Source organism: Lagopus muta, chromosome 3, assembly GCF_023343835.1.
Source record: "Lagopus muta isolate bLagMut1 chromosome 3, bLagMut1 primary, whole genome shotgun sequence".
Taxonomy (NCBI): domain Eukaryota; kingdom Metazoa; phylum Chordata; class Aves; order Galliformes; family Phasianidae; genus Lagopus; species Lagopus muta.
In genome coordinates, this window is record NC_064435.1 from 85,013,216 (window position 1) to 85,035,969 (window position 22,754).

The 22,754-nt window shown below is 44.4% G+C and overlaps 1 protein-coding gene across 3 annotated transcripts in view; it reads left to right on the forward strand.

The window, feature by feature from the left end:
* Positions 1 to 251: 251 nt before the first annotated feature.
* Positions 252 to 22,754, forward strand: part of NUP153 (nucleoporin 153) — a 46,583-nt gene continuing 24,080 nt past the window's right edge. Inside the window, exons 1-5 of one of the 3 annotated variants that reach the window (XM_048940506.1) lie at positions 252 to 435; positions 18,215 to 18,431; positions 20,561 to 20,809; positions 22,026 to 22,165; positions 22,248 to 22,376. In XM_048940506.1, the coding sequence (XP_048796463.1) occupies positions 319 to 435; positions 18,215 to 18,431; positions 20,561 to 20,809; positions 22,026 to 22,165; positions 22,248 to 22,376 (852 nt within the window). In that variant the 5' untranslated portion in view covers positions 252 to 318. The remainder of the gene's footprint in view (positions 436 to 18,214; positions 18,432 to 20,560; positions 20,810 to 22,025; positions 22,166 to 22,247; positions 22,377 to 22,754) is intronic. The other 2 variants (XM_048940504.1, XM_048940505.1) reach the window with 2 other exon arrangements.

The following is a 22,754-nucleotide window of genomic DNA, read 5'->3' on the forward strand; positions in this document are numbered from 1 at the left end:
GCGAGCGGGCGGGCAGGACGGGGCCGGCCGGCGCCGAGCGCGCGAGGCGGGAGCGGGCAAAGGGCGCGCGGCAGCGGGGCGAGGGGGGGCGCGCGCACGGCCGAGGAGAAGGGGTGCGCGCGCGCGCGCGGAGGAAGGCCGGCGGAGCGGAGCTTTGCCGAGCGGGGCGGAGGGGAGAGGAGGGGAGGGGCAGGCCGCGCGGGGCCCCCGCTCCTTCCAGGCCGCGCGGCGCGTGGAGGGCGGGGGACGGGCGGTGACAGCGCGGAGCGAGGGAGCGGCCCGGCGGGGCGGCGGGCGGCCGAGGGGCCGCGTCCCAGCATGGCCTCGGGCGGCGGCGGAGGAGCGGGAGGAGGAGCCGGCGGCGGCGGCGGCAAGATCCGGACCCGGCGGTACCACCTGGGAGCCGCGAAGCCTCCGTACGGCAGGAGCAGGCAGGTGAGGCGCGGCGGGGGACGGCGGTGCGGGGCCGGCCCTTTCTCGGTCCCCACGTGCGAGGCGCCGGGCGGGGGCGGGCCCGGGGCGGCCCCTTTTGTTCCCCTCGGTGCCGGCGGTGGGACCGGCGGGAGAGCGGAGCGCTGTGGGAGAGGCCTCGCCGCCCGGCGGCACGGCGCGGGGAGGGCAGCGGCCTTCGGCTGCCTCAAGCCGCACGCCCCTCGCTCCGCGTGTGGCCCGGGGCGAGGAGGGGGCGAGTAACAAAGGCCGGGAGCTTGGGGCCCCTCGGAGCGGGCGGGGAGCCTGCCGGTGCCCGCCGCACTGGGGGCTCCGGGGCGCCTTCATCGCGCGCCTGGAGTTGGCCGTGCGGGTGGACCTCGCGTCTGTTCCAATAGGAACGCGAGCGACGGCGCTGCGTGCCGGGCGCGGAAGTCAGGGTGCGTCCCGCGTGTGCTGCTGCCTGAGCCGCGTCCGGAGCTTTGGGGGAGCGCTGAGTCTCGCACGTTCCGTTGACTGAGCGACGCTATCCACGTGAGGCTGTCTGCACTTTTTTCAGCAAGTGCTGAAAGCCCTTGGTGAACGAGCGTTCAAGTTGCCCTGAATTTCCTGCGCTGATACAGCGTCGATAACTGATAAGCCTCACGCTTGTGTTTAAAGTAATCAGCAGAGATGGCTTTCTAGCCCTGCTATTGTCTGATATCTCGAAGCGTTTCTCAGCAGGTTTGTTTAGGCAGCGCAGTGTGCTGGGGGATGGATGTTTCACGGCTGTTTTTGAGGCTGGATGGTGATAGGACAAGGGAGATTAGTTTTAAACTGAGACCGGGGAGGTTTAGGTTAGATATTAGGAGGAAGTTTTTCACACAGAGGGTGGTGACGCACTGAAACAGGTTGCTCAAGGAGGTTGTGGATGCCCCATTCCTAGGGGCATTCAAGGCCAGGCTGGGTGTGACTCTGGGCAGCCTAGTCTGGTGGTTGGTGACCCTGCACACAGCAGGGGGTTCAAACTGGATGAGCATTGTGGTCCTGGAAATGGTTTTAAGTTGAAGGAGGGAAGATTTAGATTGGACGGCAGGGGGGAAATTCTTTCTCTCTTACAGAGAGAGTGGTGAGGTGCTGGAACAGCTGCCCAGAGAGGTTGTGGATGCCCCGTCCCTGGAGGTGTTCAAGGCCAGGTTGGATGGGGCCCTGGGCAGCCTGGTTTGGTATTAAATGGGGAGGTTGGTGGCCCTGCATATGGCAGGGGGGTTGGAGCTTGATGATCCTTGAGGTCCCTTCCAACCCTGGCCATTCTGTGATTCTGCCCTTTTCAATTCAGGTCATTCTGTGATTCTGTGATTCTTTGATCCTGTGTTTGTGGGTTTTGCCTGGTAGTGGGTACTGCAGAGCCAGTGTGTAAACAGAACAGCAGCAGCTTGTCGGAGGGGAAAAATGTAGTCAGTTAGTAAATGGGAGACTGAGAGGTGTGCTTATCATAGTGAATAGCTTTTTAACCGTATGAATTGTATAAACTTGTGTTACATAAAAGAATGAGCTCTGGGTAGGTAGCTAACTGAAAACTGAGTTGAAATTGAAATTAATTAACATGTGTTCCTGTTTTCAGTATAACATTCGCTTTCCAGATTTATTGGTCTCAGTGCTGAGTTTAGGAGGACCTGGGAGCAATTGGTGCGATTTTATCTTGAAGTTACACCTTTGATTCTGATCTTCTCCCCTCCAACTTTTATCATTGAGTAGATTCACTGAGAGTGAACCTGGTTGAGATGCTCTTGGTCAAAATTGTGGCCCTGAAAACCCTGTCTCAATACCATCAAGCTCTGAGGGTGCCTGGGCACTGTGGGCAGCATAACTGACAGCTTTGATTTTCTGGGAAATGGAATTGATGTTTTTTTCCCCCTTGTATGAGGGATGATTAGCGGGATGCCCAGTTCATCGCCGCCTGCTTTCTGGATGTTGTTCTTTAATTGTAGTTCCTGGGGATTTTTGTCAGGTGGGAATTCTCCGATCATCTCCAATATATGCTGCAGTCGCTCTTCTACAAGATACAGTGACAGCTTTGGAAGGCATTTGCAAGAGGACGTGCTGATGCTTTTTAAAAACTATTAGTTAAAGCATTTGTTCAGAATGTGGTAGACCCTGCTTCAGTTTCCTTTTTTGCCTGGAGCCATCAACCTACATCTTCCACTTTCCAGGCAGATATCCCAGTCATCAAGCTGAGTGTTATCCTCAGTTCTCTTGGTTGAAGCTGTGCTGCTATCCAGAAAAAGAAAGCATGATTCACTGAGCCAGAAAGAGGATATGTAAGAAAATGCTGCCCTCCAAGAATGGAGGTGTTCAGGCTCTGGTCCATGGTTTCAAAACTTGTTACTTGTTTTACATTAGATGTTCCTGCAGCAAGCGTCCGAAGCCTGTTATTTCCTGCCTGTATGCTTGATGATTAATCATTAGAGCCATGCTTCATTATGTTTTTATTTGCTTGTTTGTTTTTAAGTCTTTGCCTTTTTAAAACCAGCCATGATAGGAGAGGTGAACAGACGCTGCCTGGAGAAGAACACTTGGAGACTTGCAGTTTGTGTGCTGTCCTGGGAGATGGAGATACGGGTGCTGATTGCCCCACTAGTGAAGGAACTTAAGCCATGGTGCTTTCCCTCCAGGACTGCCATCCTGCCTTACAACAAAGGGCACCCTCAGTGGCTGTGTTATCAAACAAACAAGCGAAAAGTAGCAGCACTGCTAAGTAAAGGTGGGACAGTCGCCCACTGTGATGGATTCTAGGTTGGCAATCCTCAGAGACAAAAAGGCCCTTCTGTATTCCTGGAGGTAGAATTTAGAAGTCCCTCCCAGCGACTGGGTTTCCTGATGGCTGAATGATGACAGCTCCATGCTGATTGTGTTGACTTTAGGTAATGCCACACTTGGCATGCTACCTGTTCGCTCAGCTGCCTCGTGCTGAGACTTCCATTCTGTGCTGCACATAAAGAGTTTGGACACTTGGCTTAAAGTCATGAATGTGCTCTGAGGGCTAAGTATGGTTGGACAAGGGAGCTGTTGTGCCTGGCATGTGGGTTTCATCTTCCGGACGTGGCCGCAAGTGCTTTAAATGCTGGGTTGTCCTGGTCATTCAGGTAGGCTGGTGACTGCAATTTCTAGGGTGGGTGTGTTAAATGGGATGACTGTTGACATTATTAAGTTATTAAACAGCTTCATTATGATATCTCTGTGTTTTTATTGTTGGCTTTAGGTTTAGCTTTGCTTTTTTGTGTCTGTGTACCGATGAGCCTGGAATGGTGCCATTCTGTTCCAGGTAGAATATAGGTAAGCTTCAGAGATTCAAAATTCTCATTGTAGGAAGAGACTAAAATAACCTTTGGGATTATTATTTATTTGCTAATTAATCCTTCAAATGAAAATGTCAGAGAACTTGGATTCTCCTGTACTCTTAAACTCCTACAAGAAGATTCAGGCATGAGAAAAAGATAATCAGTTATACTTGAGAAGCCTTTTTAACCTTCCCATAAACCTGTTTGCTTATGTTAAGCTTCAAATTAGAGGTTTTTGGTAACTGGCCTTCATATTTGTAGACTGAAACTTCAGGTGGTTTTTACTTTTTGTCAAACATATACATATGTTCTCGTGTGTACTGGTAGCGATGCTACCCTGGTATAAAGCAAAACAATCTAGGTGCTTTCATTGAAGAAACCAGCAGAAGTTGCTACATGTTTGTGATTAGTGTGATTCTGAATCCTTGGGATGATATCAGAAAGAGGAGAGGTGCATTTTCTGTGGGTCCCAATCGTACAGCACCTCTGCCTGGATGGGTGAAGTTTAGAATCACGTGCGATGTCATGTAAGGGCAGAGTAGTTATGGGATCAGGAATCTAAACTGTGTGCAGCAGTGCCTGAATCATTACATTATCACCTGATTGTGTAATGAAGACGGGCCAGTTATAAACTCATACTTGATTTATGCCTGGGATTTTCTTGGTCTGCAGCGCCTGCAGGCTGTGGGCTGGAGTTTTATAAACTGCTGGGTTGGTTTGGGGGTGAAATCTTGAAATTCATGCAAAGAGTTCCTAGAATATCCTGTTGAGTAATGTAAATTAGTTCTTGTGTCGTGAATCTTAGGAAGCAAAGTATTAATCTATAAAAATCTTTATTAAGAATGTCCATATGGAACTGAGCATGTATGACTTTTGGTTTAATTGTTAGCAATAGGATCATTCCTCAAAGCGTGCTTAGGTGCTTGTGTTTATACTTGATGTCTCTCTCTGCTAGTTTTGATTTAGTAGCAGGTTAGCACCTTGGGCTAAATGTTTGTAAACTTTAAGAAATGTTTAGAGTGTCATCCTTAAATGATGTTTTGTCTCTGTTCCAGCAATATCAAATTGTATTAACAAAATGGATGTGAAAATATATTACTTGGCTTTGGACTGGCATCACAAGCAAATTATGTATCCTGGTTGGGAAGACCTTAGCTGAGATGCTGAGTTTCCCCTCACTTAAGCTGTCAGTGGTACAGCACACAGTAGAATCTGATTGCTGTCCCATTTTATGAATATTTTGGTTTCTGTCTTGCAAAGTGTTTTCATGACAGCCTTGGGAAGAGCAGTATTAGTGAGCGGTGTCTTCAGATAGAGGATTTTAAAGTAGATGAAAGAATTGTCCCTTAGCTGGGGCGCTGACATTGCCTTCATTTGCCAGCAGCTCGTCATTTCCTCTGCGTTATTTATTCCTCCAGTCAGTAATTAGCATTGGTTCCTGCTTCCCTGCTGTGCGGGAACTGAGCTGCTGATTCAGAAGACTGAGGATAGAGTACCAAATTTCTTCTGCTTACCTGAAAAAGTTTGAGCAGAGCTATTTTGGGTCGGCGTGAATGCTACCGCAGCGTTGTGTAACAAATTTAACACAAGCAGGATGGATGTCTGGCTCAGTCAGCGCGGCTCACCTGGAGATCAGCAAGGCACTCAGCATGGTCTTCTGTATTATTCTTGCAGACAAATTGGGGAAATATGTGCTCATCAAGTAGGCTGCCAAGTGGCTGGAAGACTAGCTGGACATTGACTTAAAGGATTGTGATGGTGGTACTGAGAGATACTGACAGCCAATTGTTAAGAGTCTCCTGGGGAGATATTTGGACTAATTCTGTTTTATGTCTTTAGTAAGCAACAGGGATGAGAGAAGTGCAGCACCCCCACTGGGTTCCTGGATGATAGCAAACTTAGGGAACCTCCAGATGCTGAAGGACAAGGCTGCTGTTGGGGTTTCTTGACAGTAATGGGCTGGCAGGAACCTCGTGTTGTTGGGGCATAACAGCTCCATGCAGCAGTGCAGGCTGGGGAAGTGTGGCTGTAAAGCTGTCCAGCAGAAAAATAGCTGGAGGTGTTAGTCAACAGCCAGCTGAACGTGAGCCATCAGTGTGCCCAAGTGGCCAAGGACAGCAGTGGCATCCTGCTCTGTGTCAGAAATAGTGTGGCCAGCAGGACTGGGGAAGGGATTGTGCCTCTGTATGCAATGTTACTGACGCACATCTCAAATCATACAGTCACAGAATCGTTTGAGTTGGAAAGGACCTTTAAGGGTCACCTGGTCCCACTCCCCTGCAGTGAACAGGGACACCTACAGCTACATCAGGTTGCCCAGAGCCCAGCCAGCCTGACTTTGGGTGTCTCCAGGGATGTGTCATCGATCACCTCCATGGGCAGCCTGTTCCAGTGCTTCATTACCTTTACTGAGAAAAATATCTTCCTTATATCCAATCAGAATCTTCCCTCTTTTAGTTTGAAACCATTTCCCCATATGCTATCACAACAGTCCCTGCTAAAGAGTCCTTTTTTCTTACAGCCCTCCTGAAAGGCTGCTATCATGTTCCTCTGAAGAGAGGCTGAATATCCCTGACTCTCAGCCTGTCCTCAGATTTTTGTGGCCATTCTCTGGATGTGTTTGAACAGGCTCTTGTCTTCACATCTGGATGCAGTTCAGTTTTGGGCCTCTCACTATGAAAAGGAAACAAAGTTGCTCTAGTGCATCCAGGAATGAGTAGTGAAGCTTGGGAAGAGACTAGAAAATATGTCTTTTTGAGGGAATTGGGGCTGTTTAGTGTTGAGAAGAGGAGGCTGAGGGGAGATGTCATTGCTCTCTACAACTATATGGCAGGAGGCTGCAGCAAGGAGGCTTCCAGCATCTTTTCTCAGGTAACAAGTGGTAGGATGTAAGTGATAGCATGGGGGAGGCCTAGATTGGGTATTGTGAAGAATTTCTTCATGGGGAAGTGATCAAACACTGAAATGGACTGTCCAGGAAAGTGTTGGATTCGTTGTCCCTGGAGGTATTTAAGAGACGTGCGAGCGTTGCACTAAGGACATGTTTCAGTGATGAGTCTTGGTAGGTCAGGTTGATGTTTTGATTTAAAGCATGTTATTGAGAACACTATCCAAATTCTTCTTGAACACTGACAGTCGTGGGACATCAACCACCAATGTAGGAAGCCTGTTTTCACTTTGTTTTCCTCCTCTGGATGCATTCAGGTATTTAAATATATTTTTAAATTGTGGAGCTTAGAACTGCACATAGTATTCAAGGTGAGGCTGCGGCAACGCTAAGTGCAGCAGGAGATGTACCTGTTTTGACCAGCTGGCTGTGCTGTGCTCAATGCACCCCAAAATGCTCTTTGCCCCCTGGCTACCAGACGCTGCAGCTCATGCTAAACCTTCTGTCACCTGCACTTCCAGAACTCTCTGCTGAGCTGCTCTCCAGCCACTTCTCTTCCAGTCTTTGCTTGTGTCTGGCATTGCTGTGTCCTGGTGCAGCACTTGCATTTGTTGGACTTCATGCCATTGCTGATGACTGAGTGTCCTGTCCATCATGATCCCACTTCAAGGCTTCTCACCCCTCCAGGGAACCAGCAGCACCTCCAAGCTTACTGTCATTGGCAGTCTTGCTAAGGATGCAATCCAGTCCCTCATCCAGGTAGCTGATGTAAATGTTGAACAGGACTGACCCTAGAATTGAGCCCTGGGGAACACTACTGGTAACCGCCTGCCAGCCAGGTGTAACCCCACTCACTACAACCCTTTGAACTCTGCTGTTCTGCCAGTTCATCCTCCAGTGCACTGTGAACCTGTTCACCTCGCTATTGGACAGTCTGTCCAGAAGGGTGATGTGAAGGATGCTATCAAAGGCCTTACTGAAGTCCAGAAAGACTGCATCTACAGCCTTCCCTGCATCCACCAAGAGGGTGACCTTATCCCAGAAGGAGGCTGGATTTCTAAGGCAGGACGTTCCCTTGATGAACCCACACTAACTACACCTGATCTTTAAATGCCTTCTGTATTCCCTAGGATAATCTCTCTAATTTTTCCAGGCACTTATGTCAGATTAACGAGTCTATAGTTTCTTGGGTCTTGGCTCACGCCCTTTTTGTAGCTGGGTATGAGGTTGGCTAGCACTCCCCAGATCCTGTGATGTGGGTAAATTGTTGAGCCAACTCCCTCAGTACTCAGGTGAGGCCAGTCAGTCCCAACAGATGTATGTATATTCAGCTTGATGATATATTGAAGATGTTTTCCAACCTGAATGATTTTATGATTCTGTGACAAAAGCAAAAAAGTCCTTCATCTGGAACAAAACAACTCCCCAAAGCTGCTGGACTACAAGTTGAACCCGTGTCAGCAGCATGCACTTGGGGCAGAGGAGGCCAACTGTGTGCTGGGCAGTATTAGTAAGTTTGTGGGCAGGAGGCTGGGGGAGGTGGTTGTTCCCGTCTGTACTGTACATCCAGGAGTGTTGTGTACTGGAGTTGCCAAAGCTGGACACACACACACAGAAAAAAGACATTGACATCCTGGAGTGAATCTAGCTGAGAGCCAGCGAGATGGCTAAGGTTGGGACACAGAACAAGGAGGGACTGAGAGAGCTGGATGTGTTCACCTTAAGAAGGGGAGGTGAAGGGGAGACCTGCTGTCAAAAAATGCCTATCGAGAGTATAGGAAGGGTGGAACAACGTTCCTTTTGCTATTTCTGGGTGGTCAGAGCAATGGGTAAAGAGGCAATGAATTTAAGTTTCAAAATGGGACGTTCTTTTTCATTGCAGCATAGTCTTTTATCTGCCAGAGAAGACCTGTCAGAAGAGCTTCTCAGAGAGGTTTCCATCCTTGGAGATGCTTGAAGCACTGCTGGACACAGCCCTTGGCTTGGCAGCCTGCTCTTCCTGTCCTTTCTCTGAGTTGGACAAGATAACCTGTGGTGCTGTGCAGCCTCTGGCATTGCTGCTGTTGGACCATGATGTGGTTTCAGCACAAATGCCAATTCAGGTGCACAGTCCTCTTTGTTGAGGGAAGTGTCTTAAGAGCAGTGCTGCTTTTTGAGGAAAGAAATAACACTTCCATGATGCTGCTGCATGTTATCTAGAGTAAATTGCAGGGTTGCCCTCAAGAAGAACCCCACTAAAGAGACTTCTGTAGGGTTGCAATTTCCAAATCATTTTTTTAAAGTATCGTATTTTTAATGATAGGTCGTGCAATATAGCTTGCCATGGTTTTTTTCCAATATTAATCGAGTAGTGATCATACAATTAGGAACTGTTGAACAGTGGTGTTTATAGAAGCATGATTGAAGGTGTTCCCCAATATACACCGTTGGTGTTTCCTACAAAGACAACGTGATGAAAACTCTCCTTTGTGCTTTTTGTAACATAATACACACATCTGAGGCTGAAGAATTATTCAATGTCTGTAATGATTTTCTAATGAAAAATTTTAGCTGTTAGGTAGATTTTCTTATTACTGTTAAGATATTCAGTAATTCATCTATTCAGTTTCATGAGCAACTCTCCTGAATTTGGATTTTTATTACTTTCCCTCGTACCGATGTCTTGTGCTGTGGATCTCCCATTCATGCCACTATGTTCTGTTTGCTTTTTTTCCAAATAGTTTTGCATTAAAGCCTGGACTTGCTTTCTCCTTTTGCCCAGGTCTTCTCTACCCATTTCAATGTTGAATCAAAGACATGGTTTATGTTCATTTTTTAAGCAAAAGAGATGTTAATTTAGCTAACAGTTGAGGCACTTGAAGCTGGTGTTACTCACAGCTATGCATCACCACTTCAGCTTGTTACTCCCTCACCTCTGTTAGTGAAAGGGACTGGAAGATTACTCGGAGCCCTTTCAAGCCAAGGCAGATGGGTCATCAGAAAATGGGGCCAAGGCGAGTAGGAACTAGCTTGTTTGACTGCCTGAAGCATAAGGCATTTTGCAACTTGCTGATACAGTATTTGTCATTGTGGTGTTCCGGATTACTTTACGAAAATGCTTATTAATAAAAAGATCCTCTCAACTGTGCTGTTTGCTTTTCTTTGTTGTTATTGGAGAGATTGCAGATATATCCCCCTTCTTTTGACAAGAGAGGCCTTGAAGTTATTTTTCCGCTGTCTAGGAAATAGCACAGCAATGGAGCTGTTGTGTTGGGGCAGCACTGCTGACGTTCTCAGGGCGGCAGTTCCTTTTGAGATTCTGTAACTCATCTTATAATTGCACTTTGCATTTAATTATAGTGTCTGTATGTGTGCTTGGCATGGTTGTGATCGCCATCTTTTTTTAAAGTAAACGTAAGCTCATGATAATCTCTATTGCTGTGGAAAAAATGTGTGCATTAACATTTATACCTCTAACACTAAGCTTAAAGCTACAGTTCTAACACACGTGCTTGCTTTGCAAATACCTGTGCCAGCAGAAAATTTTCTTTCTCCTTGGTAAGGTTGTTTATTCCTGTCTCCATAGCTCTGCTTGTTGGGAGGAGTTGTGCAAGTGTGTCCTGAAAAAATAGCTGACTTTGCTTTGAAGCTGTAGTTTCTTTTGAGTCTGACTCTTTTCTGCATGAGCTGGGTCTCGTGGCTCCTTCCCCTCTTAGTGCTCTACCTCTGGTTGCCTCCAAGACCAACCAAAGATTTGAACTGTTCGTCTGTACCAGGGACATGGTAATTCTAACGTCACAACTGCCATAATGTCAGCCTTAAGGATTTGTTAATAAACTTAATATGCAGAGCTGTAGAATATATACAGATTTATAGAACTGTATACTACTATTTAGAGCCACTGAATAGATCTCTGTGCAGTGACAGTCTTTTTTTTGTATTAGTGATAAGAGAATGGTATTTACAGATCCGTTGTGAGTTGCTCTTGATTCTGTCAGATGAACTGTGGAGAAAACACATGGCCAGAAATATGTTGCTGCCCCTATTTGTTGGAGAATGCTGCCCTGCAGCAGAGGTGAACCTGTGCTGGCTTTGCCGTTTCAGAATATTAGCTTAAAATGTCAAAGAATGTAACCATAGCTGCAGCTGAAGCAGCTGTGTCTGAGTCAGCATTTTAGTTTGTCTTAAATCTGGTCAGAAATGTGTGCAGCAGGATCAAATGTAGTTCAGTTTTTAAAACTCCTGCCCTGTTTAATTGCAGGTTCTGCTGACTTAGTTGAATTGTGAGATCTGACTTGCACATACTAAACAGCACTGATGTGTGATGCTTCAAAATTAAGAAGGCTTAGAGCTTTGCTCACTTCCAGGTGAGCACAGAGAATAACTAAAGGTGATTCTTTGATTACTTACTTTTAATTTGCAAGGTCAAGTTGGTGTATAAAAACAAAAAAGATTCCGTGTTTAATAGGGTTGACGTGATAGATTTTGTGTGCCCACCAGCGTGTGCTGTGATCAGCTCAGTTTGTAGCTCAGTAGTTGTTCAGAGGGAGCATAAGAGCAGTTGGCCATCTTTTATTAACACCACATATAATGAAAAAATGTAGTTCCAGTCTTCTTGTTACGAGTTTATGATTTACTCTGGAGCGCTGCTCCAAAGTGACAGAAAGCACTTCAAGTTATCTGTAAGGTCTGCACTAGAAGACATTGGACATGGAGATGAGCATCAGCAAGCTGTGACTTGCCCTTGAATGGCATTTAACCGTTGCTTGAGACGCTGCTGTGGGATTTGGCCTGCTCTTGCTTGTAGTTTACCCACAGAACGTGTCCTCTCTGCTCAGAGCTGTAGCTCGTGGGTGCGTTTAGGCAAAGTGGCAGTGAAAATATTGTTTAATTAATTGCTGGGAGTCAAATATATTATCAGAGGTAGCAGATGCATAGGATGAGATGTGATATGTGGAAAGCATACATTTGTATGCATAGACTTATTTCCTGTGAAGGGGGGGAAGGAACAGAAAGGTTGCCATTTCTTTTGACAGATAGAAATGAATGTAATGAATCTCTTATTGTACAGAGAATATCTACAAATAAGATTTTATGCCTAAACTCTATTTAAATCCGAAAGATAAATGTTTGTTATCATGCTTCTTGCTAACTCTCATAGCTTGTTCTAATGGCCTTGCAAAGACCATCTGGTGCTTTGGGAAGTGTATTTTTTGATCATTTTAACTTTGGACCAATTAGACTGCGTGTCTGTGTGGTTGTGAGAGTTTGCTACCCTGGTACCATGCGTTGTTTTAGATGTTGAATAAAGATAGTTTAGACTGTGGGGTACCCTTACAGGAGAAGAATAATAAATCGAGCTGAGTTTTGGTTGGTAGAATTAGGGCCCTTGGAGCTGTGCTGCAGACACTCTGCATTGTGCAGCAGTCTTTCAATAAAAAATATGCTGATAGCCCCTTCTTAGATTAAGAATGAATTTGGTCAAAACAGCTCATGAAGTTGTAAGTGCAGGTTGTCTCCTCAGTCCTAATTTTTGTTTTTGATGCTGATAGGTCTCAGTGTCTACCACTCCATATGCACTTCATAATTTGCAGCACCATCTCTTGATTTCTGCTGAGGATTGGCTGGAGCCTTGCACAGTGCTGGTACCAAAAAGGGAGGCATCCTGTACATTGCTCCATCTTTTGAAAATGTGGCTGTAGGTGTGGACTAAACTCGAGATAAAACTGTTTGGTGTAACCAGGATTTAACCTGGGTGTTAAGTGGGTTAAATGCTGGTTTACTTACAGGAGCACACGCTGGTTTTTTGCACTTGGATGGAAGGGATAATGATGGGCTGTTGTCTTCCTTGTGGAAATGTACAGGCAGTGCCAGAATGCAGAACAGCACTAGTGTCCCTGGATGTCCATCCTAGAGCTAGGCTGAGAAAGGCTCATTTCACACAATAAGAAGGAAGTACTTACATCTGGAAGCATAAACCCTTCTTCATGGTCTTTGGAAATAAATTTGTACTAGTCCAGTTGCCTTAAATAAAACAGTTGTTTTTTTCCACTGTCACATAATTGATGACATTCCTGTAACATATTGTTCTTATTAAGTCATAAGTTTTATTGTCTGTTTTCTAAATGAAATATCAAACTGCTGTCCTACATCCAGACTGAAACCACTCCCTAAAGGAAAAGAGCAGGGCTAGTTCAGAGCCGGTCTCCGTCTGTGCTGCTGCAGGAGACAGCCATGTCACGTTTCCATTTCTAACCTTGCTTTTGCACTAGCACCACTGTAACCAAACGGTGAGCTGTTGCAAAGCTGTAGGTGAAATTTTGGCTGAGTCAGTTCGATAAAGCCCTGATATGGATGTTACATGACTGAGTATCAGTGCATATTTGGTCAGAGGAAGGGAGAAGTCTTGCTGCTTCTTTCTCTTGTCCCGCTGCCTGATCTTTCTCCTGAGCCATTTCTGTTGCACTGTGCCAGCTGAACTCATTAGTCCAGCAGAGAAACATGTGCTTTTTGCCAGATTAACAAATTCAGCTAGTAAGGAGAACAGCCTGCTGCGCCAGAGCTGGCACTGGGTAATGTGGGGGATGGAGGGAGCCCGAGTTCTGTCAGTGGTGGGAAGTGCTGCTTCTTGCTGCACTTCGCCCTCAGGTGCAGGCTTTCTTTTTGAAGACTTACTGATTTGTATATTTCAAGAGCTTGAGCTTTGAAATGGGAAGCAAAATAACAAAAAATCTGAGTTGGCCTTGATGCTCTTAGAGGTGTGCATATAGGGAAGTAGAAATTGGCTCTCCTGACAGGTTGTGCTTTTTGCATCTCTGAAGGGTTCATGTCAGTGTGTAGCCCTTCTGTGTTTTTTTTTCTTCTTTTTTTAATACATCCCTTGTTGTACAGTGGGATTTACTTAAGCCTCTTGGCTTGAAATCAACTCAATTACAGAAACCAGAATTACCAGAACCGTTTTCTGATAACGCATTGTTTCTGAGTATTTCTGCCATCACTCTGCCCCCACTGCTGTGTGAGAGACCCCTGAGGAGCTAGACAAACTGTCCAGTTCATAAATATTGCCAGGAGACGGCCTGCTTTTAAGGTTGAAAGTCAAACTGCAACTGAAACCTATCGGTTTTTATTTCTCGATATAAACCCTTTCAGAAAACGTCATTTTAAAGTAGTGAATTAGGACCCCTGCTTGTTTACTCTCGGATGCCTACAGCTCATCATTTGTTTGGAGTCGCATCCCAAGGCAGCGTGCCTGTGAGCTGCAGCTGTAGTTACTGTTGCTGTGGTGGTGCATGCATGTGTTGGTGGAGACATACCCAGCAGTGCTGCAGGCGCTTGGGATGCACAACGTTTGAAGCACTGTTGTGAATACCTATTCATAAGCTATTGGATCTCTTCTCCGTGTTCTGTGCTTTGTTCCGCTTTCCTGCTGCTATTTTCGGATGAACATAGCGTGTGAGTGCATTTAACATCAGCAGACAACCGTTGGAACTGAGAGCAGTTCTCAAACTGCTGAAATCAGTGAGTTAATTCTGAATCTGCTGAAGGACCAAAACGTATTCACTGATTGAATTGCTGCAACTACAACTGGGATTCTGCCTGTCACCGTATCACGTTGCTGAGCCTCCTGGTCCGGTAGCAGTGAGGAACAACAGAGCTGCCCCTCCTCTGAGCACAGGGCTGGCACCAGAGAAGTTGCTGTGCGGCAGCATGCTGGGCATATGCAGTGAGTTTAGGTGATGAGGGAGGGCCTGGTAAGTAACTGTGGTGTGAGGGGTTGAGCATTACACAGGCATGTCTTGTTACAAAAGGAGGCACATCTGATTCTTGGGTTGTTTCCTTTTTTTCAGCGTTGCATACTTTGTCCATTATATTCCAGGAATTGTAAGATTCATTAAACTTTTTATTTAAATGAAATTAACTTGGAAGTTGTAGGTGAAATATAGGTGGCTTTTTACTTGTATTTAATGTGCTTCACCATATGCATCGATGGATTGATGGGCTCAGGCCAGTTGTATGAGGTTCATTGAGACCAAGTGCCAGCTCCTGCATTTTGCTCACAACAACCCCATGCAGTGCTACAGGTTTGGGGCAGTGTGGCTGGCAAGCTGTGCGGAAGAAAATGAACTGGAAGTGCTAGTCAGCAGCTGGCTGAACATGAGCCAGTAGTGTCTCCAGGTGGCCAAGAAGGCAGCCTGGCTTGTATCAGAAATAGTGTTGCCAGCGGAGTGAGGAAGTGATCATATCATCTCTCTGTTTTCTGTGCTGATGAGGCTGCATCTCAAGTACTGTGTTCAGTACAAGAAAGATGTTGAGGCCCTGGAGCACATACAGAGAAGGGCAACAAAGCTGTGAAGGATCTGGAGCACAAGTCTTACAGGGAATGTCTGAGGGAACTGGCATTGTTCAGACTGGAGGAGACCCAGGAGAGACCTCATTTCTCTCCACAGTGACCTGAGAGGAGGTTGTAGCCAGGTGGGGACTAGCCTCTTCTCCTGGATAACTAGTGACAGAATGAGAGGTAATGGTCTAAAGTTGCACCTGGGGAAGATCAGGTTGGATATTAGGAAAAATTTCTCGTGTAAAACAGTGATGAGGCATTGGAACAGGCTGCCCATGGAGGTGGTGGAGTCACTATCCCTGGAGGTGTTCAGGAAACACGTAGATTTGGCACTAAGGGATGTAGATTAGTGGGCATGGTGGGGATGGTTTGGCATGCGGTCTAGATGAGCCCAACCTTAATGATCCTATGCATACTACTGAAAGCATCAGATTTGATCTCTGGAGAGCTGCTGCTATGGATGAGATATACAGCATCCTTGTCAGCCTGTGTCATTCGGCGGGTTGTGAGGAAGTAGGACAGTCCCTGGTCTGCAGGGGTTGTGGAGGTGACAGAGTCAGACAACAACTCAGAGCAGCAATACAAAACAATTTGAGTTTTCCAACTACAATTAGTCAACTACCTTGAGGCGAAATGAGGCAGCTTTCTACCAACAGTAAACATTATGGATAAAAGATACTCTGACACAGGTGTTATTTCCTAGTCAGCTACTCTGAGGCACATTTAGGCAATGGCTGTTAGAGAAAACAAATGAAAAGAGATCGAGGGGAGAAACAGGAAGACAGTGAAAGATAGACAAAACAAAAGTGAAAGAGATTTTTCACCATATTCTTGGACCCAGTGTTGTCTTGAGTTGGAGCCTTGATCTGTGATTCAGCCAACAACAAAATGTGCATGCTCACTATCACGTAGTCCAGTTGGTTACAGACTACCCTGGACGTGGCAGGTCCTTCGTGTCTGCTCAGCTGGGGGGTTCCAGAAGATTGGGGAGTTTCGGCAACAGCCTCTGGTGCTTGTGCACCCTCTCCTCAGTAAGTTGCCATAAGAGGAAGTGGGTAAAACTGCTGGCTGCTCTGCCTCTGCAGGACCCAGACCTCCTCTCTTGAACTCAAGTCGCTGAGTCAGTTTCCCACTGGTCCCTTACACCACCTCTGGAGGGACTGCTGATGCCCATGCAGGGAACCTGGAATGTACCGGCAGCACTCTGCAGTATGGCTGGGTGGAGGCTCCCAGCTTCTGAATTAAGGAGTTATCCTGGGTTCAGAAAGGTGGTAGCGTGGACAACAGTGGCAAGGCTGCCATGTGCAAGAAAGGGTCAGACCATCTTGGCTTTAGATGTGGATGATAAAACGTCATCTCTAACTGCTTGTCTAGCTAGACTGCAGTTATTCATTTGGATTACTGCAGATTGACAGGGTGATTGCTCTTCTGGGCCTATTGCAATAGCCGTGCTCTGTGTGAGCAACTCTCCAGCAATACTAAGTGAAGCAGTGCCTTTAGTGAAAGAACGCTGCCTTGGGTGCCTGAGCGTTTGCTCTTTTTTGCAAACGCTATCCTGTATGATGCTTTGTCCCGACGCTCTTTCATTCTTAGGGCTGGTAAAAAGTGGAATGTGTCAGAGGAAGAGGTGTCAACGAGGGGCTGGGGGATTAGAAGGAGCCGCTCTGCTGACACCGTGCGTTGAACTGCTTGTGAACTCTGGCATCAGCTGCATTTGTGGTTTCTGCAGGAAAGCTGAGACTTAGTGTTTAAGAGAAGAATAGCAACGTTCTGAGCACTTTGTACTCATTTTAATGAGTGCATTTTAATGTAGTAATTGTGATGGATGTGTTTATTCCGTGGCGGCTGAAACTATCCCGGGTATTTATTCTGTCCTTGTGCAAGTAAACAACAGAATAACAGATCATTAGGAAAAATGTCTAATTGTGAATTAGAATGACTTTCTTCCTGTGAAAAGGCTTTTTGTTTTCTACTCTTTCCTCTTCCCTTACCTCCCTCCTAGTTCTGGGTTCAAGGGTGTATCAGTGTTTATAATTCTTGTATCTCAATGTTTGCGCTGTCGTCTATGGAATACTTCAATGATACAGGCTTCTATTTTGGTTATGTGGGGTTTTGCTGTTGTTTTTGTGTGTATGCACGGTTGTTATCTCAGAATTTTGTTAGTCTGTAACTAACTTCAGCATGTTCAAAGCATATTATCAATTTTTTACACCCAAATAATAATTTCAGCTAGAAAGTTCTATTTCCCAAAGCCAGAAAAGTGGTAGAGCAGGACTGTTGCTACAAAACCAGGTGCACACATCAGCAACCGCTGAACAGATGTTTTGCTGTATTCCATTCACATTTTGTCACTTCTTGGTTTTCAGTGTTGGAGTTGCTGAGTCAGCCTTCATGTTTGCTTGTAGCGTAAGGAGCCAAGCAGCTCCGTGGCTGTCAGCAGTGTGAGAGGGAGTGCTGCAAGCCATTGGACAGAAAGGGATGCTAAAGTTTTGAGGGAACGATGGGGAAAAAGTGAACATCTATAACATGGAAAATTAACATTCTTTTAACGAGGAATGTAAGAATTGCCAAGGATTTGTAAATGGCAAAATGGAAACGGCTGTTAAGTATATAGTAGTTGTGGAGTGATAAGTGTTTGGAGGTCCGAAACTTTAATGTCCATAAAGTGAAATTTGATCAGAAGGGGTCTATTTAACATATCTGCTGTGATGCAGCTGATACTGCAGCTGTAGCTGTGTTTCTTCCTGGATTTTGATCAGGTTACACTGACTGTTCAGAGTATAGCAATGTTTTTTTTTGATGCATGTTATTACTGTGATTCAGTATGAGAAGAAACAGCAATATTTAGACTCCCTGCTCTTAGTGGATAGAATGATCATCACTGTCGCTGCAGGTAACTGCGGGGTTTCTGTTTTAGGCGGTTTCCAATTGAGTACGTGGAGGAGGAGCTGTGGAACAAGTATGTAGATCAGGATTATGTAGAAATAGTTTCCTGATGGCCTTGTGAATTGACAAGCTGCTGGAGAACTTTGATGGAAGCTTCAGAACTTTGAATATCAATAGATAGTCAGGAATCAATCTTAGGGGAATTTTAGGCTTCCCCAAGCCCCGCAGTCCTATACTAAGGATCAGCCTCCCGCATCTTACTCTTGGTCTCAGTGTTTGCTGTATAACCTCTGTCTTTGAGGTCTGTGGAAGATTGTATCCAGCACATCCTGTTGGCTGAATTTCTGTAATTAAAGAAGTATTTCTTCTTTCAAGCAGGGAATTATTAGCAGAATGACAGAATCAGTGAAAAACATCGTACCAGGATGGCTACAGAAGTATTTTAATAAAAGTGAAGATGAATGTGTAGATACAAATGAATCTACAAATCAGGAAGAGAATCCAGTAAATTATCATCATAATTATAGAGATGAAGATACCATAATGACCGATGGGAGAGTCACACCTGAACCAGCAGGAATTAACCTGGAAGGTATGTGAAAAATCATTGAGTGTTCTGGGTATCTCTATTTCTTCACAGATTTCTGGTTTTGAATTTGAATTTCCAAAGGAATCTGCTAAGAGGGTTTTGATGTAATTAAAACCAGCCCCTGCCCTGCAAGTTAACAAAAAAAACCAAACCTCAAAACAACAACAGTTTGTGAAACTGTCTTTTAGCTTTAAACTGTAATATGGTTATAAAGCATAGAACTTAGAACTCTTGGAAGCCATCCGTTAACTTCATGTACTCTGTTAGTCAGGTAGCAAATGCTGAAAATACTCATTTACAAGTGTGCTAAGTTGTATTTTCTTCTTTCTTTGTTAGAAGACCTGGAATGAAACTTTGTCTAACTGCCTAAGGCAATTAAAAACATTAATTTGTTTTGAAGTCCTGAAAACAAAAAGTAGATTCAGAGGAAAAAATTCTTCTCATGTCTTGGTTTTTTTAATGGTATTTGTTTACCTTTTGGACTTAAATCAATTTAGTAAAGCTCCTTGTTAGCTTAATGGCGAACTGGGGAACTCGTGCATGTGATTTATGGCAGTATTGTTAGAATATTCAATAAAATTAAGATGTGTGTTAGTGTCTGGGCTGTTGTCTTTGAAAAGATATTTGGACTCTTGTCAGAGACTTGCAGCTTCTGTACCATGTTAAAAATTCATCTTTGTTTTAAATCAGGTTCCTCCCACTGATTCTGTAGTCCTGCTGTGTAAATTTGCTTGTGCTTTCAGTTGGGTTCCTCTTTGATAGCTGTTGGGGGAATTTATCTTTTAATAAGGAGAGTGGTTTTGTCTGAGCGTGTAAAGGTAATCATAGATAATATGGAAAGTCAGTTGCTTCTGTTGTCAGAGTCAAAAATAATGAGGAAGTATCTTTTCCTCCAATGTCATCTAATTGTAAACAAGGAGTTTATTGCTTTCTGTGTTGCTGTAGCTTGGGAGTAAGCTTGAATAAAGCAATAGATAATGTCTTCATGACTGGGGAACACATGCTGGCTTTTCTGTAGAACTGTGTGAAAGAACCTTTTAGTAAGAACAGCTGCACAGCAAGCTCACTAACTCCAGAAGATCAGGAGCAGGTGGGCCGTGTAGAACCTTTGTAACTTATGTTGCTGTCTGCGTTTGTTACTTGCTATGTTTAAGATTTGATTTTTTTTTTTCTTAAGATTAGTTACTACTACAATTGTAGATAAACGTGTTTCTTCAGCTGTGAGACACCTATGTGCTAGAGCCTGTATTCCTTGCTTGGCTGATCAAGTATCTCAAGCAACACTGTCCTAAAAATCTGCTCATGTTTTGGAGAACTGATTAGTGGTACTGCAGTGGCTATGAGAATTGAACTAGCTAGTTTGAGCTTCGGTGCAAGTATCAAGGGGAGAGCTGCTCAAAATCGTTTGAATTCCCAGGATTCCTGAGAGAGTGAACTTTCATCAGGCAAGATATTTATTAGTAGTCCTGTTCATTTAGCAAGTTGGAGCTGTGAGGCCACCCCTTCCAGGCCACTGGCAGTGTTTGTAGACCCTTTGGTTCCAGAGGAAAAAAAAGCTTGTTTGGTTACTTGGGCCAACGTGCTTACTTGTCTGTTGGCTTACAATCTCAGAAGTTAGCGGATAGGAGATAACGTTTACATGTGGTATGACCTGATTTGTACATTTGTTTGGGAGGAAAAAAAAAGTGCTGAAGTACTGCAAATATTCATTTTCATGTTGTATTCAAACTAATGGGATCTTTGTGCCAAGATTATATAAACTGCAGTGTTGTCTGCAACTTGCCACATGATCTCAAATTTTGGAAGTTTATTGCAAGCTTTTCAAGCAAGAGGAAGGAGTCTATATGCTTGATTAGTAAACGATCCAGCACTTGAGCATGATGTCAGAACCTGGTGTTGTAAAGCCCCATACTTAACTTTTTCTTGATGTGATATTAATACTTAGAATTGCAAGTAGTGTTGCTGTTGTAGTCACACAGATGAAACCCTATCTGGATGAGGAAGAAGTTAAATTTGGCTTCTCTATTTTTGTGCTTAGATCTTGGCAATAGCTTGACTGTTGACAGAAAACAGGTTTTGGCTTCTATGAGCTTGTCTATAGGAAAGCTGATCATCTCCCTGTTTGTATTTAGAACCATCCACGAGTAGATCAGCACTGAACTTTTCGGTTGTGTTAACAAGGCCGTCTCTGCATCGGAGCCATTTGAACTGTACCGTGTTAGATTCTGCTGTACCACCTTGTCAGCCCTCTACATCTTCTACACTTGGCATTGGCAATCCTGGACTGTCTCTTGTAAAAGAAATAAAAGATTCTACCTCTCAGCACGATGATGATAACATCTCAACAACCAGTGGCTTCTCCTCTAGAGCGTCTGATAAAGGTAATTTTCATACTTTCTTTTAATTTTTAGTTTTGTTTTTACATAACGTGAAGTACTTTGCATTCGTTCAGATTCCTCATCAACTTAGTAAAATAAGTGAATGTCAGCTCTGGAAGTGAGAATTGAATTGAATTTTTAGTGTTTTAGAAGTATTTGTTTCAGTCAACATTTTAATAGAATTGTGCTCGGAAGTACATTTATGAGACCTTGATGTTACAAAAAAATAACTGCTGATTACCTGCTTTCAGCTAGTTGTATGTAGGTTTTGAACAGTGGTTCAAAATGGGGTGGTAGCAAATGAAAGTGACTTGTTCTGGCTTGACAGCTGGGTTGATCACTTGGAAGAGGGACTCAGTGTCCAACAGACAGCTAGTTAAAAGTGAGGAACTGCAGGTGACAAATGGAAATGCAGGTTGTTTTCTTGTATTTCACAAAATGCAGATAAAGGAACCATTCTGACTGTGTTTGAGCTGCTTTTCTGGCCTTTCTTGAAAGAAGGCTTCTGCTGTCGATGCTGCCATGTTTTATGCTGAGCTCACTAAGGAATGCACAGTATTTTAAAATAAAAAATGAATGTTGTATTGATGTAGATGGGTACCTGGGTCACCTCACTGTGAAAGGGCAAACAGCAGGTTTGCAGCTTTTTCTAGTATAGACAGGGATTGAGGCATTCTCAGCAAGTTTTGTGGAGTACATATTTTTGAAGTTCAGAGTAGATGTTGCCAGGATTTAGCAATATAACCTTTGCCTACCAGAGCATTCTGATGTGTCTTCATAAAAAAGTATGTGGGAAACAAATTAACTCTGTTAGATCAGCCTCTGGGGAATCTTTCAGGTTTAAAACCTTGTGCAGTTTTGACCTATCTGGCCTCCAGCCTTTCACCAACACAAGAAAAACTTTGTGTCCTCACAGATGCACTGGTGTTATGCAGTTTCCTTTAATCTTGATATGAAAGAAAAAAAAAAAAAGACTTTGCATTGGAAACATAGAATTGGCTTCCTAAGATTGCTGACAAGTAGCTGTATTTGTGTTGAACAGTTTTCAAGTTCAGAATTGGTACTTGATTTTCAGACTGTATGTGAAATGGATCTGTTTAAAGAATGCTGAAGTCAAGGTTATTTTTTGTATTAAAGAACTGAAGTCAATGTGACCCTTAATAACAGGAGTTCTTTTTGTACTCAAGGCATTTACATCCAGTGTGTTTCTTTTTGGCAGATATCGCAGTTTCAAAAACCAATTCAGCACCACTGCTCTGGTCCACAGAAGCTGAAAGATCTCATTCCCTCTCCCAGCATTCTGCATCTAGTTCAAAGAAACCTGCATTCAATTTATCTGCTTTTGGAGCTCTCTCTCCTGTAAGTACCGCACAGTATTTATTTGAATCATTTTAAATGCGTGCCCATTTTACTAACCAGTTACCATACTGTGTTTCTGTAGTCGCTTGGAAACTCTTCTGTCTTTAAGACAAGCCAGCTTGGAGATTCTCCATTTTACCCTGGAAAGACCACTTATGGTGGAGCAGCTGCAGCAGCAAGGCAGACAAAAGTGCGAATTGCTCCTTATCAGGTATGGGAAAAACAGCGTGGTAAGAAACAGTGGTTGAAATACTAAAGTAGTGTACTGTAGCTTTCAGAGGAGAGCTGAGAATGTGGCAACAGCTCCTGTTCTCCCCTCTCTGTCTGCAAGAGTAAAAATTTAAATGGCAATTGCTCTTTAAATGATTTTCAATAGGTATTATGTAAAGATTTGTTGTAATGAACAAGAATGACTGTTAAAGCTAGATGTTTGTAGTTGGGATTTCCTCTATTGTTAAGTCTTTAAAAATATTCCATTTGAGTGCCATTGTGTACCTCTAACTGTATCATGTTTAAATGACATCACGCAATTAAAACAGTGACAGCATAACATCAAAAACCTGTGTTTATAGTAGCAAAAGCTACAGTA